At 43.6% G+C, this 20893-nt stretch overlaps 1 protein-coding gene across 1 annotated transcript in view; it reads right to left on the reverse strand.

Moving 5' to 3' along the window:
* Positions 1-20893, reverse strand: part of LOC142487623 (scinderin-like) — a 162029-nt gene that overhangs the window by 121528 nt on the left and 19608 nt on the right. Inside the window, exons 2-3 of the mRNA XM_075587232.1 lie at positions 7258-7412; positions 5712-5873 (exon numbers count right to left, since the gene is read on the reverse strand). Coding sequence (XP_075443347.1) covers positions 5712-5873; positions 7258-7412 — 317 coding nt within the window. The remainder of the gene's footprint in view (positions 1-5711; positions 5874-7257; positions 7413-20893) is intronic.

Here is a 20893-nt window from a genome sequence, read left to right on the forward strand (position 1 = left end):
TGCTTTCTTCTGCTGTGCTGAACACGAGAAAGCAAATGTCGGAAGCTGTTTCCAAGCCATAGCCAAAGCCAAAGGTGCCTAAAGAACAGGTTCTGAAGGCTCCCATGGCAAAGAACCCTGGCCCTTTGTATGTGAAGAAGAAAATGGCCCAAATCTGCAAGTATCAAGTTGTTTATTCGGGCCCCAGAAGTGCCCCTGCACCCACCAAAGCCGAATCAGAAGTCCCTGACTTTTCACTGCCATCACCCACCGCCAACGATTCCCAAACATCCGTGCTCGCTTTGACCCTTTGTCCACTGATGCTTGTCCGGAGACCCCCAGCTCACCTCCTCCAGCACCCAGCCACACCGATTGTTCGTTCAGGAGCTCCCAGCTCACCTCATCCATCACACAACGCACCAATGTTCGTCCCAAAGCCTCCAGCTCACCTCCTCCAGCACACAGCTATGCAATGTTCATCTGGATGACACCAGCACTCCTTGCACCAGATCCAGCTTGGTCTTCCGCATGCTGGATGTTTTTAGTGGTCTCGAAATCACTGACTACTCAACAGAGCAATACAGGGACAGAATGGAGGCCAAGATGGATCGTTTTTTGGAGACCATGGAGAATACGGATAGGTGCATGGGTGTTCGTCTGGATAAGATTGAGAGCAATATCGCGAAGCTCTATTCTTTGCTTGGAGTCCCTGACCCTGTATGTCTGATGCAGGACCAGGAGGGTGGCACCTTATTCTCCCATGGAGGAACCGCACCCCCCCCCCATACACCCTCTCAATCCCTGGATTTGACAATCGCGTTGCCAATACCAAGCACACCACGGGACCCCCCACACTCACCCTGTCTGTCTCCAGGATACACGTATACACTTCTGTTGGAGGCGATGACAGCCCTGGTAAGAGCTAAGCCACGACAAGAGGAAAGCATCCTTCCAGACCATCTACCCCCACCCGCTGCCAGAAACACACCAGCACCCAGGATTGTACAGCTCCCAGACATCATGCTGAATGACCTGTCCCAGAGTATCTGGGAGAAATACAAGATCAGATGTGGTGGTCATCTGGTCTTCTTGCGAGAACCATGAGAGACAGCATCAATGGCCTTTTGAGGCATACAAGGGCGGTCCATCGACTTGTTTGACGACTACACATTATAAATTTATTTACAACTAAAGATGCGCAGCCAATGTTTACAATCTAAAAAAAACAGTTGATTGTTTTAAATTATTTAATTTTTTAATGCTTATTTACTTTTTTGCATGTTTGGAGCTGGGCAAAGACAACGTGCAGGAAATCCCCCCCCCCTCCTTGGTGCAGGAAACTCTCCCAGCAATACTGCAAGACAAAGTGCTCAAATCCATGCATGTCATGTCCCTTCCCCCCAAACCTCCCAAAACCTAATGTAAACCTCTGGTCCTAATGTAAAGTGCTGTACCCCATGCCATGCATGCTTAGTCTCCCCCAACCCCCCAAAAAACCAATAGATACTGTATAATAATGGACGTACAGGCGTCATGGTACAATAGTGTTTTCACGTGTAGGCACAATGTAGTCATAATGTACTGTTCCCGATCATGCCCTTTCTCCCCAAACCCCCCAAAAATCTGGATTGTATAATGTATATTGTCTCTTTCTTTACAAACCCAGATGTCCAAGTAGCACCAGCCATTGCGAAGAAGAAAGAGACAAGATTGTAAATTTGAAGAAGAGGCGACGTTGTATTTTTATATTATTATTTTTTCCTTTATTATCATGTACAAATAAAAATTGTCATCATTTAAATATAATTTTTGGTGTGTTCATGTTTTTACTGTTTAGACACACAGTTGTACTCCATAAAGTACAAAAGGTTAACTGAGAAAAACCTTTACATGTAAACCTTCATTCTCCCTATGCACCTAAGTAATTAAGTAGTCTTTATTGAAATAAAACTTTATTATTTTCATAGTACACATTATTTTTCCAGTCAGTGGTACATACAAGGTGTATTGGAACATTCTGTCCAAAAGAATTATTAATTCTGATGAATTCATCATGTTTAAATAATTCTAAAACTACTTTGAGTGCAATGAAAGGGATCTAGTATGAGAACTTTATCTCACACAATAAGTTGTTATATGTAAAGTACTTAAGGCATTTAAATATACTGTAAATAAATATCTAGTTGACATACAGTACTGTATACAGTATAAACATATTGCAAATAAGGTGTATTGACTTTTTAGATACACATACAGTAGCACTATACTGTACATACTGTTATATAAAGTTGTAAAGGCATTTAAATATATATAAATATGTGAACTACCATATATTGTATATAAATCTTGAAATGAAGTTTGTTTTAGTCCTGAAATAAACTTACAGTAGTATGTACAGTATACTATATAAATCTAGAAAATAAAAGTTGTTTTTACTATTTAGATACACTAACAGCTGTACAGCAGATATGTAGTGACTCCGTGAAGAGATGCACTGTATCTTACTGTACAGTAATTTAATTCTGAACAAGGTTACAGTACATAATGACACGAGTGCGCAGAAATATGATGACACGCATATGCATTTCTACAAGGTTCCAATTTGATATACACGCATTTGCAGAAATGTAATGCCACGCATATGTGTTTGGCCTAAAATAACTAGTGATATGTTTACATTTAGAACCTAAGTCTGTGTAACAGAAGAGAAATTTGGTTGCAACTTTTGATCAAAACATGATTCAAGCTTGCCACAAAGGTATAGGGGCACTATAGCGTCCTGCCAGGGTGCAAACCGCAAAGTGCTAAAATACAGGAAAAGATAGAGAGTAGAGTGTAGGAGAGTGTTGGAGTGTGTAGAATGGTCGAGGTCCGTAAGCCGTGGTCATGGAGTAGAGAGCGTAGAATGGTCGAGGTCCAAAAGCCGTGGTCGTGGAGTATAGAGTGTAGAATGGTCGAGGTCTGCAAGCTGTCATCATGGAGTAGAGAGCATAGAAGTCCGTTAAACAAGCCGTGGTCCAGGGGAACAAGAAGAGACAGGTCAGGCATAAGAAGGGTCAGAACAGAGGTATGGAAACCGACAGGAACAGGTACTCAGGCTGCAAATGGGCACGGTGCATAGAAAGGTCTATGCTCAGCAACAACCAGAGGGCAGAGTGAACCTAAATACCGGAGAGGGCCAATGAGAGGGAAGAGAGAAGGAGTGGAATACGTGGAACGGTGATTGGCCAAGGCAGGATATGGCTCAGGTGTAGCCCACCTGAGATTAGTGCAGGCATTAGTCCCTTTAAATTGTGCAAGCGCGTACACGAGCTTGGCGCGTGACGTGCTGAGGTGTACATGTAGACGGAACCCACTGTGTGCTCCCGGAAGGCGGGACAGTGTGCAGATGGAGTGCGAGCCAGGGGAGCAGCGGAAGATGCGACCGTGTGGACCGTTGTGGCAGGACGTGGGGGCAGGTGAGTGAGGAGGCCCGGAAGTGCGGTCCTGACACTGCTCTCGTCTGTAGCAGAAAGTATCCAATGATTCTTTGTTGCAAGAAGTCTTTAACACAATCCCCACACGGTTACACGGAGCACACTGGAACAAAGCCTCCAACACCGCGAATAACCTGGCTTAACCCGCCAGGGAGCCGAGGACCTCCATGCTATCGAAATCAAGTAACGAGATGGTGACGTCACTGCAGTCCGCCGCACGATAGTAAAGTCCCGCTAAATATTTGAAACGGGGTCAGGAACGCAGTGAATATCTTTTTAGGAGAGATTGTCCGTAATTAACAATCTTACGCGTTTCGTAGATTATTCTACTTCGTCAGACCTTTTTTTGTTTTTTTGTTTTCACCATTTGGAATATTTATTTTATATTCCCTTAAACCACTTAAAAGTGCACTTTTTATATTCTAGATTAGTTGCAATTAGAATAGTATTTTAACATATCACTGGTTTAGAGCAATTAGTGTGCAGTTTTTAGTTTTTCTTATTTAAGCAAACAAAATTGGAGAGCTAAACCCCTTAACAACTACAATATACAAAATAGTCATTGCAGGTAGTTTTACGTGCTGGCTAACATTTTTTTCCTGACTAGGAAATGGAGGGAAAAGTCCAAGCCTTGTCCCAGGCACATCCTTCTGTGCAGTCCCCACAACCTCTTGACATCCCAATGTAGGTTCTGGAACAGGTAGCCAAAACAACCTGTCTCCTGGTTGAGGAAAAGTCTCTCTCTCTCTGAGGAAAACAATCTCAATCTGTAGCAGCTCTCTGTCTGCCTTTTAAATTCCTGTTCATTCAGGAGACCAGTATGATTAGCTGCAGGCGCTGCTAGCTTTCCAGAGGAGATTAACTGTCTGTAGGCTGGAAAGCACACTAGCTGCAGTTCTCCAGCACATAGAGATTGTATTTTATTGTATGTCTTTATTTATATAGCGCCAAAAGTACTCAGCGCTTCACAAATAATACAGTACAATGAATTATAATACAATAAATGCAGCAAAATGCAGCAAAATCAGACAACAGGAAAGGAAATCCCTGCCCTGAAGAGATTAAAATCTAAGTGATTGTGAGTGATTCTATCACATATCCCCCTCCCCAGCACAATATTGTCCTGTGGAGCGGCCTGTGCATCATTCCCATGCACCAGCCTCTTTGTCAGAGATGCCTGACATCCATCTCTCTTCTTTTTCCTCGACTTCCAGTTGAACGAGGGTTTCAACCTTTCCTCCAGCTTTTTCTGTGTTCCTCCTCTGGCTGGATCCATGGACTTGGGTCTCCTTGGTGAGACATCTTTTCCCAAGAACCTTTTTCACTCCAACCAGTCACTTTGTTTTTTCCTTTGGGGTAATTACCGGGTCTTCTGGGCTTGAAGGTCGGTATTTTGCTACCTCCTGTTTCACTCGCTTAACAACGAGTACGTCCACGTGTTGCATGTCACTTGCACAATGATTTGTGTCTGGCTCAGAATCATTTAGCTCCAGTACTTCAAGCTTGGCAGAGTTCTCATCAACTCCATGTGTACCCAATGGCACCTCTCTTTTACAGTCGTCAGATTTGTAGATTTGAGCCTCTCTTTCTTGACAGCACCCCCCGGCACACACTTAGTTCCAGCCCCAACATGTATTAACCACATGCGTGCCCTCTATGACATAAACACCCAGTGGACGCCATGGCATTTTCCATCACTTTCTAAGGGAGTTCACTTTCACTACTCCCACAGAGCGGTGAATGCGCTAATGACTTGTAAAAGAAAGGTCCCTGGCCCTTGTCAATGAAAGGATTACATATTTTGGAGTGGGTAGTCATACACATTTATGTCATATATTCCGGTTATTTATTTTTGTGGGGGGGAAAGATAATCTATCCTTCTATAATATTTCTTTGTTTTCAATCATTTTAATTGTATGCCAGATTTCAAATAACAGGCTCTAACCATACATACCACTGTACTGTACATGAAAAGCAATCTTCCAGATTGGAAGCTTAATTAGATTGGGTTCTTAGAAAATACCAACAATTTGTAAAGGTTTCTATTTGTTGTATAATTTTCTTGCATATCACTATATAAATGTAAACATACCTGTATTTAATATAACAAAATTGGAGTCACAAAACATAAGAACACCAGTAATTCCATGAAAGCTGATGGCTTCAAAGGAAAACAAAACAAAAACAATAACACATGCAAAATATTTATTACTATAATATGTTTGCTCTCGGTTTTATATCTCCTGGCTTACTTACAGATCCAAGATCAATGATGAAGCAGTCTCCACTGTTGAAGCTGGACCAGTTAAGGGGGACTTCTGTAGCCCTGACAACTCTTCTTCCTTTGATGTGTAGAAGTCTTCTTGCAGTGAGGTCATTTGTAACCACGTGCTTGAAGCCGGAGTCAACACCACCAGCCTAAAATAATTTATTTTGTTATTTATATCTGTTTTATTTGTCCACTTATATTCTAATTAAACAGTTATAGACCCAAATGATGGAATCAGTCCCTCTGCGCAACAGTGGCTGCTTCTTGTGTATTTGTCAAATAGAATTCTAATTGTAAACCTCTTTGCAGCTCTATTTCTCAGGGTGCTCCACTTACCCGAACACACAATCCAAACGAATCTCATGTCGAAAAGAGAAAAACGAGACAAGCGCACCAGAGGTACAGATGCAGCGTCCATTATTCGAACAAATCACGGAGCCGTTTTTGTGTGCGCTGCTGTACTCCATGCGGCATTAATGAGGCCAATCGCCCAGGCATACGTGTTTATCGTGGTTGCTTTGTTTGAATTTCATGGATTGTGTGCAATTCAATGCAATGAAATTAATGAATTGTAATATGTACAGTACTGTGATACTGTGTCAATTTCAGGTGTTTAAAAACCAGAACACTAAAATGCCATTTTATGCACTTGCCAGACTCGCGTCTTAAGGCAGTACAGTTGGAAGAAATCCCGCGCCATGACATGGGTATTCCGAGGTATATAACGCGTGAAGTGTTCCAATAACGGCCGCTGCATCTGTAAGTATCAAAGTTAATCTATTAAAAACAAGGTGTAACATAAGCAACTTACAATTCAGGAAGCAATAGAGAGCGCACGTAAGGATCAGAAGAGTCGGACTGTCCGTGATGGTAACACAGGTAGGATCGCGTAAACGGAATTCCCAGACCAATTTACTTGATTGATTTTGAAACTACAGTATAGTGTGCTTCACTCGTTTTTCTCTTTTAATGTATAAATACAAGTATAATGGCAGTATTGGGGTAGTAATATTTACAAATAGTTTTTTTTTTTTTTTTTTTTAAAGAAAAAACTATTAATTTAAAAATCTCTCAGTTTCTGTTGCTGTTCTCAGAAGGTTCTTTCTAATGAAAGAAAGGTTTTTTCTAATGACCTCATTGTTTCACATTTGGATTCCTAAAATGTGGCACGTTATTCAAAGATTGTTTTATGACACCGCAGCTATTATAAGATTTTCTCAGCTGATGGTGTAAGACGGATAATATTACCTTCTGCTAGCTCCTTTCAAAAGGGTGTTATAAAATAATTGCCTTTTAGTAAGCATCCTAAACTTTCTTTCATTTTTTTGTACAGTTTTCGCATACATTTTCCAAACTTAATACATGACATGTATCAGACAGATGTTAGTCATTGATCTAAAAAGATTTGTTAGTGTTTATTAATGGGTTTTATTTCATGGTGTTCCCAAATACTGTATGCAATGCACTTATATATTGTCATATAGAGAGAGGAATACATTTAGAAATACATAGAAATGATGTGGTTCAGTATACCTGGTACTTAATTCCCCCTTTAAAATATCCAACAAAAGTTGTGGACTCATGTCCCTGCATTTCTCTATATTGCACAGGCCTTCCACCAAGGTAGTTATCCATGTGAACAGTAAATATGACAGCAGCTGTGCTTTCATCCTGGGTACATTCACTTCCTGAAAATATCAGAACACAAATGTCACAATAACACATATTTGAATCCTACACTTTAATTTACTTGTTACTTCTAAATGACGATGCAACTTCATGTAACCACTACTAAGCTACCTACTATTAAAAAAACGATCACATTATAAATAAAAATGTTCATATAACTTGTACCATAAATAACAATTGCATATACTATCTTGGCTTTATTGATTGGACCAATTGTGAACAAAAATAAAACAATTGTAATCAATACACCAAATAAACAAAAAAAATCATAATTTTTATAACCTTACTTTATTTATAGTCTGATAAGGCAACCATATTATATTGTATAGATGCACTAAATGCACTAAAGTCTGTTAAATCAGGGAACATAACATAAAATGATCTAAAACAGGAACAGATGTCATGTTCCTTGACTTGACGCCATCAACACAATATGCAAAAACAATGTTAGTACTAGATTTCATCAGAATAGTGTTACCATCACATTAATATAGGTTAATATTGCATTATTTATCTTCCATTAAGTTGATGTTCTGAAAGTCTTGGTGTTTCTCCTACTGAGACTTTTGCTGGAGTTGAGAGAGGAGATGAAAAGGAAATAACACTAGTAGATAGTGCTATGTTATTTAAATCATGCCTAGCACTGCTGTTATACAGTACCTATCAAACACTGCAAAAGCCCTATTTCGTGGTCTGGATGGGAGTAGTGGCAAGTTTAGCTATGACTAAAATAACATAATGTTATGTCCTCATGTTTACCTTTGGGGTCTTCATTCAATAGAAAATATATAATAACGCCTCCTTTGCATCTCACTAACGTCCATTATAGTTAATGCTATTCTCTTTACTGGGGAACATATGGCTTAATGGTATTTTATGGTCCTTAGTGAATACAGCGTTACTTGTAACATGATGTTAACTTACTGTACATGGAGTTAACCTTACAGAGCTTAGTGGATAAGTATTAATGCAATTTCCTCATAGGCGGATAGAAGTTCCAGGGCCCCCTAATAAAGTGCTTTTTATGCATCATACATATACATACTGTAGGCACTGAAACATCAAAATACAAAGCGAACATCCATAAATATTACTAACGCGAAAGACTACCAAACTCCATCCTTTTAGTTGTCTTCACGGCATTAGATTTACCCATATCTAGATAGCCTACATTAGACTGCCGACTTCTTGGGCAATGGTGAACAGTAAAATGTAATGGTTATAAAGAGAAGAAGCACCTTTTAATCCTGGCACTTTTATCCTTCATTTGATATAACCAGGTCAATGGGTGGTGATCTGTCACTAGGATAAAATTATATTCTGTAAGTAGAAAATAAGAGACTCTAGTAGACAATAAATAGCTAAGCATTCCTTTTCAAGAACAGTGCATCTCGTTTGTCTTGTAAATACATTTTGGCTCATGGATGCTCCTAACCATCAATCTCTTGGTTAAGACGACACCTATCCAAAACTCTGAGGCATCTACTTGTACAACGAACTTGTGTTCTAATGTTGGTCTCTTTAGTACACTTGTAAGTTCAATACACAATATTTGTTTGAGCATTTTAATGGTCTCATCACGCTCAGATCTCCACATCTCCAAAAGAGAAATAAGATTTTTTATTCTTTCAGAAGTAAAGAACAATCCATTCCCGACGAATATTTGACAATCCGTTTCTGGTTTGTTAAAAAGGAACACACAAAGGGAGAGCTTGAGAAAGGTATATATATCCCCTCAAAGCTCCCGCCAAATAAATTAGGGAGACATGCGTGTGCTGAATGCTAATGGCTATGATGGGGCATATTTAAATGAGTTCTGTCCCAAACTTTCTAAAAGGATTTCCATACAAAGTATGGGGCCTATGCACTAAGCAGTCATAAAAAAAATCGGCATCAAATTTAAATCACCATTTTTGACAGCGCTGCTATCATGGTATGCAGAAAGTTACCGAATACAGTGATAGCAACATTTGAACAAATGGCGAGTAGCCGGCAATGAGCTGATCTGCCTTCCGAAAAATGCTTACCTGGCGAGTTGATTCTGCTGCAGAGAGAGCTGCCTCTCCCTGCGCAAATCTCGACCGAAATAAAAAAATTACATTTAAATTGTATTACTAGTGTAGATAAGCAGGGGGTCTCCATAGCAGAACCATGTTGGTTTCAGGTCCAGGGACCCCTGTTTCCAGAGATGCAGGCCCCGTTATGGGGTTTCAGTATCTCCAATGCATGTAAATGTCCTGGTCACATGACGCAGGAAATTTACATGCATAGGAGATACCGGCACCCCCTAATGGGGCCTGTATCTCGGGAATCAGGGGGTCCCCGGACCTCAAATCAACAAGCTTCTGCAATGGAGACGCCCCTGCTCATCTACACTAGTATTAAAATGTATATTACAATAAATTGTAAGCACCAATGCACAACCCACCCCCTGTGCCCCCACATAAAACCATTATTTATTTATTATAACACACAATTGATAACATAGGCCGACGGGGGTCCCAGCGGGTGTTCGGGGGTCCTAGGGTGCTCCCTGTGGGTCCCCGCTGGCCTGTGGTACCATTCATGTTGTAAAAAAATAAAAATAAAGATGGCCTACATTTCAAAAAATACACCCGCCCTCCAAACACAATTGTTGTACAGTAATTTGTAAAATAACTATTATCCAGATATAGATAATAGATCTTTTGCCCATTATTAAACAAAACATTAGCAAGGCAACATAAATAAAGTAAATTAAAACCGTTCTATTTATCCCTGCCATTTTGAAGGGTGTCCTCGTCAGCAAACTGCAGGGCCATGTCCTCCGTTGCCAGAAATACATTCAAAAATACAATCTAACGGACCCTAACCCCTTAATCACCTAAGCGGTTAATAACAGCTATAGTAATTAAGGGGTTAACCCGCCCTGCCCCGCTACCCACCTGGGAGGCCTAACCACCCACCCCAGACCCACTATACCCACCCTGTACCCTTTGAGTAGCATAGTAGTACATCATATTACTGTACGTATTTGGGGGGGAAAGGTGACTTTATTGAAATGTAGGCCATCTTTATTTTATTTTTACAACACGAATGGTACCGCAGGCCAGTGGGGACTTGCCGAGGATCCCCGGACACAGTGGGGATGACTCGGGGACCTCCGCCAGCCTTTGGTATTAATCCTGTGTATAAAAAAAAAAATGGTTTTATGTGGGGAACAGAGGGTGGGTGTTTTGTGTATTGGTGTTTATTAAATATTATAATGGTTATTGGTGGCCTATGAGGTGGGTAATAGGACTGTTAATGTTTTTTTATTGTGGGTAGCGGGGGTGGGTGACGAGAGTAGTAGCCCCAAGGATGGTTGTTTCGGTCTACCGGGTGGGTAATGGGAGGCGTTAAGTCATCCTGGAAGCCCCCTGCAAAACCTAAACACCCACCAAGTGCCAAATACCACCTTCACCCACCCCGACTACCCACAATAATAATGGCACTGGTGGTTAACCCCTTCATTGCCTTAGAGGTTAGCAGCTAAGGTAATGAAGTTGCCTGTAAATGCATTTTTCATGCATGGGATTGATGACAGGGTTCTCCTGTGGTGATATTAATGGGTATCAGCTACAGAGTCTCCCGGCATCAATCCGATGCAGGAAAAATGCATTTGTTTTCTAACTGCCGTCTGAACGCTTCTCGGCAGCTTCTCACCACCTTCCTACCAACTTTTTGTGGCGGGACGATTTGGAGAGGAATTCTCAACAGAATTGAGGGAGTTTGAAAAATTTGCAATTAGTGCCGAAAAGTGGCTTATCGCCGCGCGTTTGGCGTTTTTTTTTAAAGCAATAAAATATTTGCCGAAAAAGTCTCTTGTCACCGATTTATTGCTACTTACTGAATAGCAGTAGGCTTTTTGGCGATAAGTGGCTTATCACTGCTTAGTGCATAGGCTCCTATCTAGAGTTCATAATAAGCCGAAGGCACCAAACTAATGAGTAGAATGGTGTTAGACCCAAAGTACTAGTACCCACAAACACTGCTTTTCTAGGCCACAGCTCTAGCAGTGTGAGATAAATCAGTTGATAGGGAGTAATCTTGTCACATTGTGCCTTTGAGCTGCTCACTTCTCACACATGTAGCTAATCTAGCTATTAGCGTATCTCATAGGTATCTCAGGTGTGCTCTACAAAGACATACAGAGCACCTACAAGCTCAAATTGAACCCCCAAAATACCCACAACATATATATAAGCATATAAGTTTCACAGAGGAGTGCTACTGAGCATGGCTCTGTGAAACTTATATGCTTATATATATGTTGTGGGTATTTTGGGGGTTCAATTTGAGCTTGTAGGTGTTCTGTATGTTTTATAATTCTTGTGCAGCTAGTCTTGGCTGTTTTGGAGGGTGGCAACCTCCTATCCAATTGAAGCTCACTCCCTCCCACATTTAAATGGTTAAAAGCTCACTCCATGGCATCTCCAACTATCAGGGGAACTTGCCTGCATGCAGTGTGATTGTGACAAATCTATTACAGAGTGCTTTTCCTGGTAATGTACAGGTTAATAAAAGCTTCAATCAGACTTAGAACTTTTGCAACTCATATTGACAGATTTATTATAAATCATTCTTCCTGGCAATGCACAGGTTATTAAGAATTTATATTAGTGTAGGGACCCTTGAACGTGGTCTGCCGTGAAGTTTGGCTCAAGGGCTTACAACAATTTGGCCAAAATGTTAAACTAAAAGACCATTTTATTTATTAGTTATTTATACATGTATATTTAGGCACTGTACCGTATATAAGTTTTTCTGGATGTGCACTGAGCTTTGTCTGTGTTTTATGTTATGTCTCTGGTGCTCTACAAAGAACATTAAACTGTCAAGCAGAAAGTGAAAGTAATCTACTTTTAAAGGAAGTCGGGCGAGGCTACCTATAATACATATGCTGCAGGTATATGCACTAATTTTGGTGCTACATGACAGATATGCAAACAAATGGCTGTGGTAAACAGAACAGGGACAAAACTATTAACAGTGCCATCTGCAAGATACATAATGAATTAAAATACTTGTTTTTCACAGCACACAAAGTGTTATTGGGTTTACAAGTCTACGGCACCCTAGAAATTGGGTATGGTGTCAGACTCAACAGGACAAGAAGTTGAACCCTCTCTGTTATTCAGAACACCAGTTCTAGTAGTGTGAATGAAACCAGCTGATGTGTTGCAAAGCACACTGTCTTCTTACAGCATACCTCTAAGGGAGATCTATTTTGTTGATTGTATTTGTAAACCTTGAAAGCACTTTAAGTACAAAGTAATACTATGTACTGAGGGCTATGAGTTATTGAGGCAAGGTGACATAAAATAAAAGATGAAGAGAACATGGGCAACCTCATTTGACTGATGTTGTAGGGTACATGCAACCACACGTGGGTTTCTTGCAAATGCTTATTTTTTGAGCCTTAAAATATTGCATAAAAAAACAAAACAGGTTCTTTTCAGCACATTAAACAGAAAATAAGTCCTGAGCAGGGCTTGACCCTTTTCCCAACAAGTGCTGTTTAGAATCCAGCGTAACAGTACAGCAAACAGTTCACCAAAATAGTATAGTGAAGACAGACCTTAGCAGTAGTTCTCCCTCAGCAATTCAGTATCTCTCACTGGATCAGACAGCCTCCATGTGTGTGGGCCTGGGGTTTTTAAAGCTCTTTGATGAGGCAGCTGGGACCATACTAATTGACAAGAGATTCCCAGCTGAATATTAACCTTGTCACTGCTGCACTGCAGACCTAAACATAGGTCTGCCAGGCACAGGGCTGGTGACGTTCATTCACCCTGTCACATTCCTCCCTTGTTAGTGTGTGGCTGGGGCCACACACGGCTGAAGCCCGACCATCCACCCCGTCTCTAGAGAAGAAATCATTTGCATTTTCTTTTCTAGGCCTGTGCTGAATCTCAAATGAGAAGGGTTGGAGGGCCATATACCACCTTGTCAACCTAGCAATGGAGCATGGTCTGTACCAAAGTAAAATGGACTCCCGCCATGTAACGCCTAGAGGCCTCAATTGCCCACTTTACTGCGAGGAACTTCTTCTCAATTACTGAGTAGTTTTTTTCCCTTGGGAACAATTTCCTACTCAGAAAAAGGATCGGATATTCAACTCCCTCAATCTGTTGTGAGAACACTGCCCCTAGCCCTTTCTCTGAGGCATCTGTTTGCACAATAAAAGGCTTATCAAAGTCTGGGCTTCTAAGGACGGGACCCTCTGACGGGACCCACCTTTTTACCTTCTCAAAGTTTATCTGGCATTCCCTTGACCATACCATTTGTGTAGGGGCACACTATTTTGTGAGGTCTGTTAATGGGGCTGCAACTTCCGAGTAGTTGGGGATGAACCTCCGATAGTATCCTGCTAACCCCAACAGGGAGCGTACCTGCGTTTTTGTTTGGGGGGGTCGTAACTTTTTTCAGGGCAGCTACCTTGTCGGCTAGTGGCCTTACTTTTCCACCTCCCACTGCATACCCTAAGTACCTTTTTACCTCCTCAAAGTTTCTCTGGCATTCCCTTGACCATACCACTTGTGTAGGGGCACACTTTTTTGTGAGGTCTGTTAGTGGGGCTGCAACTTCCGAGTAGTTGGGGATGAACCTCCGATAGTATCCTGCTAACCCCAACAGGGAGCGTACCTGCGTTTTTGTTTGGGGGGGTCGTAACTTTTTTCAGGGCAGCTACCTTGTCGGCTAGTGGCCTTACTTTTCCACCTCCCACTGCATACCCTAAGTACTTGGGTTCCGCCTTACCCAAGGCACATTTCTTAGGGTTGGCTCTTAGAGACTTGAGGACCGCTTTCAGCCTATTTAGATGGGCCCGCCAGTGTTTACTATAAATGACAATGTCATCTAGGTAGGCTGCGGCATAGCCTTATGAGGTCTCCGCACTTTATCCATGAATCTCTGAAATGTGGCTGGGGCACCATGCATTCCAAATGGCATTGTCACAAACTGGTATAAACCCATGGGAGTGGCAAAGGTTGTTTTGCACTTGGAATTTTCCTATAAAGGTATTTGCCAGTATCATTTTGTTAAGTCCAGCGTGGATATATATTCCGCGTTACCAAGGGCGTCAATTAACTCATCCACCCTTGGCATCGGATATGCGTGAAACTTGGATACCGCATTGACCTTTCGGAGGTCCACTCAAAATCTTACCTTCCCATCTGGTTTAGGGACCATAACTAGTGGACTACACCACTCACTGCATGATTCCTCATTCACGCCTGTGTAACATTTCTTGTACCTCCTTCTCTACCAGGCTTACGGCTCTCAGGCAACATGTAAGGACGAGAACGTACTTTTACCCCAGGTGTTGTCTCTATCACATGTGAAACTAAATTAGTTTGCCCTGGTAAATCAGAAAAAAAATCATTGAATTGTGTAATTATTTCTAACATGTTCCTTTTTTGTTCAGTGGACAATTGTCTACCCATTGGGATTTTTTCGTCACCAAAGATGTTCCCCCGTGGGGGCTGAGGACCCAGGTCCGTTTCCTCCTCCACCGGGTGGATGAATAGAGACCGCTGCACCTTCCAGGGTTTCAGCAAGTTCACATGGTAAATTTGTTTACCCTCCCTGGACCCTGGTTGAGCGATCTCGTAATCCACATCACCCATGCGGTGGAGTACTTCAAATGGGCCCTGCCATTTGGCTAGGAGTTTGCTCTCACAACTGGGTAACAATAACATCACCTGGTCTCCCGGGTGAAACACTTTCATGCGAGCATTTTGATTGTAATGTCTCTCCTGACTGTCCTGGGCTGATCTAAGATTCTCCCTAGCAAAATGGCCGACCACATCTAGGCGCTTCCTAAGGTCTAATACATATTGCAGGGTATTCTTAGAAGGGGACTGCTGTTCCTCCCAGGACTCCTTTAGGAGGTCTAGGATAACCCGGGGTTGGCGGCCATACAGTAATTCAAATGGAGAGAATCCCATGGAGGCCTGGGGAACGTCCCGCACTGCAAACAGCAGAAAAGGGAGAAGTTCATCACAGGCTCTCTTCTCTGCATCTACAAATTTTCTAAGCATACCTTTTAGAGTTCGATTAAATCTTTCCACCAATCCGTCAGTCTGTGGATGGTAGACCGATGTCCGAACAAACTTGACCTCTAGTAATTTTAAGACATCCTGCATCAGTTTAGCCATAAATATTTTACCTTGGTCTGTCAACATAACCTGGGGGAGTCAAACCCGTGAGAACAGCTCCAACAATTTGTTGGCTACTTGCTTCGCCGTTGCTGTTTTCAGGGGGAACGCCTCAGGATACCTTGTTGCATAGTCGACTATTACGAGAATAAACCTGTGTCCTTTCGCACAAGGCTCCAGAGGCCCTACCAAGTCTACACCAATCCTCTCAAAGGGAACTGACAGCAAGGGTAGAGGAACCTAGGGGGCTGCTTTTTGTCCCTTCGGACTAGTTAGCTGGCATTCAGGACATGCCGCACATAACTTAGCAATATCAATATGCATCCTTGGCCAACAGAAGCGAAACGAAATACGGTCCAAGGTTTTATCTCTACCAAGGTGACCACCCCAAGGGACAGTATGGGCTAGGGTGAAGACCGTTTTATCAAACGCCTTGGGAGCCAATATTTGTCTGGTGACGTCCCCTGTTTGTGTCTGCTTGTTCACCCTATACAGGATATCATGCGACAATTCAAAATGAGGGAACACCATTACCCCTTGTGCATTCAATATCTGGTCATCAATTTTTACCACTTTATCATATTGTTTGGCCAGGACTGGGTCTTCCATCTGCCTCTGGCGAAAATCAGGGAGACATAGCTCTGGTAAATCCCCAGGGCCTATCGCTCTCTCCTTCTGGCCATGCCCAGTCATTACTTGTGACTTATGCCTATTAGTATGGCCACGTGAGTCCCAGATTTCTGCAACCAGTCCTGTTTGTCACAGCGGCTTTGCCTCCGAGTCTGTGAAACCCGGTGTCTACTGGGTCTACTGTCTCTGCCGAGAAGGGAAACAGTTTACCAGGTTTCTCCTGTGCCAGAGAATGAGGCTCCTCCTGAGAGACTGGAGCCATTAGGTTTGAAAAGAAAGGCCAGTCACGGCCGAGCAAAACAGGGGCAGGGAGCCAAGGAGCGACTCCTACTTCGATCCTGGCCTCCTGACCTTTTACCTGTAGCAGGATTTTGGCCGTCGGATACCATTTTACATTGCCGTGTGTACACTCTATACTTCATGGGGAGTCAAAGGAAAGCATGTCAGGCAGTAACAGTTCATAGAAGACCAGTGTTTTTCCAGAGCCTGAATCTACAAGGGCCTGGACGGTTTTACCCCCAATCTGGGCTGGAAGTAGGCAGGGCTTGCAACTTTCTCTGGGAAAGGCCGAGGCGACTGTCCTGTTGAAGGAACAATCCATCTGAGGACAGTCCACATGCCGGTGGCCTTGTTCTCCGCAGGCATAACATGGAGAGGGTTCCCTCGCAGGAGGGTGCCGCGGATACCAATCAGCTGGACCGGATACTGGAGACCAGGCACCCGATGGGTCCTGTGGGCGACGTCCTCTGAAGTTCATCTCATTTGGTGACGAGCCAACATCAGGAAGTGGATGAGGGTCTCGGTGGTGACCGGCGTTTGGGTCTCTACCTTGCTAGAAGGACTGCTCCTTTCGTGGCACTTGGCAGTTGTGTATGGAGGGGCCGTAGTTTCCCCATTGGTTCAATCTCCCTCTTTGGGTGTCCGCAAGTGCCGGTGAAGTTGGATCCGTCGGGTCAGGACACTCGCCTGATCCTCGGCCCCAAGGAAGTTCTCAACGAGTCGGACAGCCAAAGCTAGGGTATCAACAGCATGGTTTTTTACCCAAGAGCATGCGGAAAGAGTTATTACTTGTAGGAATTGTTCCAAAACAACTTGTTCAAGAATAGTCTCCTTAGTGTGTTGCTTGGGTTGTATCCAGCGAGTACACAAGTCCAATAACCGCTGAGCTAGGACCCGGGGTCTCATCTTAGAGGTGTACTTCAGGTTCCGGAACTGTTGCCGGTAGGTCTCTGGGGTCAGACCTAAGCTATCCAGTATGGCGGCTTTTACTTGTTTGTAGTCAATTGCCTGATCCGCTGCGAGGCCCTGATATGCGGCCTGAGCTTCTCCTGTGAGGAGCGGGGCCAAAGCGGTTGCCCAGCGATCTGAAGATCAGCCCTGGGCTTCGGCAACCCTTTCAAACGTCAGTAGAAAAGCCTCTGGATCCTCGTTCGGAGCCATTTTCCTCAGGAGGACCGGGGGGTTGTTTGCAAGTTCTGGACTGGCAGACCCCTGGGATTGGGTCAGCAACCTGATCATCCGCTCATCCTGCGCTGCCTGCTGCTGGATTAGGAGCTGGGTTTGCTGCTGCAATAGTCTTTCATCTCTCTCTGCCTATAGTTGGGCCTGGGTGCACAGAAACTCTTTTAAAAATTCTTAATTTTTTTTTTTTTGTGGCCCTTCAACTGCAGGGGCCTCTCAACATCCCACTTCTAAAACCATATGTTGCAGGGTACATGCAACCACACGTGGGTTTCTTGCAAAGGCTTATTTATTGAGCCTTAAAATATGGCACACAAAAACAAAACAGCTTCTTTTCAGCATGTAAAACAGAAAATAAGTCCTGAGCGGGGCTTGGCCCTTTTCCCAACAAGGGCTGTTTAGATTCCAGCGTAACAGTACAGCAAACAGTTAATCAAAATAGAATAGTGAAGACAGACCTTAGCAGTAGTTCTCCCTCAGCAATTCAGTATCTCTCACTGGATCAGATAGCCTCCATGTGTGTGCAGCCTGGGTTTTTTTTTGTTTTTTTTTCAAAACATTTTTAATAGGCATTAGTATATTTTACAGACATTGCAGTACAAACATAACCTAATACAAAGAGGTTTTTTTACATTGGAAAGAGACCATTGGAGGCATTCCCTCAGAGAGGGAACGGGCTTCTAGGGTCACAGCATGTGCCAGAGATCTAGAGTAGATAGAAAAAGAATTGGGAAGAGGGGAAGAGGGGAAAGAGGGAGAAGGTGGGGGGAGGGGGTGGGAGGGTGGAGGACACCCCTCCCCTGGCAGCCGGTCCTGTTTTTCAATACACATAATCTTCGTTTTGCTGGTCGAGGTTAATGGGACAGCCAAGAAAATGGGTGCCACCTCTGCTGCTCTAGGGATTACACATTTAGAACTTCGGTTTGACGAGCAAGCACTATTATTATTTGTAGACGAATATTCTTGGTACTGTCTGGATGTTATCTTATCTTATTAGACTAGATCTGTGTAATCTCATTTATGTAGATTGTGCAGGAAGCATTAAATCCCTTCTACTGTAGGTACCTACCTAAGCGGATTGTGTCTCTTTCAGGGTGACTGCACCTCTGAAGAAGCCAGCGTGTGATTGAATGCATTTTTATTTTTCAATCTGCATTATCAAACAAGCTTTATATCAGGAGTTTTTTGTTCTGCAAATATAAATATTCAGGCTTTGTTCATTGCTTATCATTTTGCTTAAATTACCACTAAGTACTAGGGGGGTCATGCAGTAAGTGGCGGAAAGGCACTTCTCACCCGTTTCATGCCAAAAATGCCTACCCCTATTCAGTAAGGGGCGAAAAACTGGCGAGAAGCAAAAAAACTGCCAATGTGTTTGGCAGTTTTTTTCCCCCCACCATTGGCGAGGCGAAAAGGCACTTTTCGCCTCAACTAGGCATTTTTTCCGCCACGCTCAATTCTAGTAGTGGCGAGTAGCTTCGCGCCGCTATTTGCCACTCTAGAATGGCGTTTTTTTGCCGAATCCAGCACACCACAAAAAGTTGGCAAGTTGATGGTGAGAGCCTGCGGATGAGCGGCGGATCGGCACTTAGAAAAAAATTCAGGCCTTTTTCCTGGCTGGGATTGATGCCGGGGGTCTCCGGAGCTGATACCATTAATAGCAGCAACGGACCACCCGGCATGCATACGAGCCAGGAAAAATGCATTTAAAGCCCACTTCATTACCTTAGCGGCTAACCGCTAAGGCAATGAAGGGGTTAAGCCGCTGTGCCAGGTTTATTGTGGGTAACGGGGGTGGGTGAAGGGGGTATTTGGCCCTTGTTGTTTGTTTAGGGCTTGCGGGGGCGTTGCGGGTGCACTTAACCCCTTCACGACCGTAGCGGTTAATACCGCAACGGTCATGAAGGGGTTAAGCCCTCCCGCTACCCATCCGCAAGCCCTAAACAAACCACCGTTGGGGCCAAATACCCCCTTCACCCACCCCCGCTCCCCACAATGCAAAGAAAACACACACAACAGCCCCACACTAAATAAAAAAAAAAAAAAAATATATATATATATATATATATATATATATATATATATTACCCCAACATTATTACATATTACCCTATACCCCCCTAACATACACATATATGCACATACAGTATAGTAATGGGCACAATTAGTATTATCCACAAATGGATAATAGTGAATGTGCCCATTTTAAATACATGAAGAACAATAAATACATTAAATACATATACTGTAGCACTCACCCATGTCCGTCTGCCACGATGAAGGCCATCCTCATCTTCATCCTGCCCATGCCCCAAACGCTGGAGCAAAACAGAAACAAGAATAAAAACATCCAATGTAATGTCCCCTAACCCTTTAATCACCATAGCGGTTAGTAACCGCTACAGTCATTAAGGGGTTAACCCACCCTCACCCACCACTCGGGAGGCCTACATACCCTCCCCCACTAACCCCCCACCCCGTGAGGCCTAACCACCCTCACCCACTACCCACAAGGGAGGCCTACCCACATACCCTTGGGGCCAATACCCCCTCACCCCACCCCCAGTACCCACAATTAAAACAATACACTGCCCCACAATAAACATTATTCTATTTATTAAATACATTACCCACCCCATGTGCCCCCCCATAAATATATGATTTAACCTTTTAGATACAGGGTTCATACCCCAGCCCCACGCTAGTCCCCGGCGGGCCTGACGGGTCACCTGACAGACCTACAGGGTACCAGCAACTTGTTTCATACAGGTTCTGGAGGCCCTAGGTGGTCTTTGTGGGTCACCGTGGGCCACAATTGTGTCCCCACGGTAGGCCCGCGGATGTCTGGGAGCCCCGGGTCAGACCCACAGGTATCTGCGGGGCCTCAGGTTGTTCTCACGGGGGTCTGGGGACTCACGAGTGCTCACTACATGTCCGCGGTGCCCCTCAGATGTGGGACCACCGGTTCTTCCCCGCACACTGCGGGTCCGCGGTGCCCCCACGGATGGGAGGCCACCGGTTCTTCCCTGCAGACTACGGGTCTGCGGTGCCCCCACAGATGTGGGGCCACCGGTTCTTCCCCGCAGGTGTCACCCGTGGACCACGCAGCCTGGTACCTGTGAGATACCCAAGGATACCTCAGGTGGTCTCCAGAGGTCTCACGCAGATCCAAGGAACAAACCCTGAATGTAAAATAAATAAACCTGACC

The sequence above is a fragment of the Ascaphus truei genome, chromosome 2 (assembly GCF_040206685.1).
Source record: "Ascaphus truei isolate aAscTru1 chromosome 2, aAscTru1.hap1, whole genome shotgun sequence".
Taxonomy (NCBI): domain Eukaryota; kingdom Metazoa; phylum Chordata; class Amphibia; order Anura; family Ascaphidae; genus Ascaphus; species Ascaphus truei.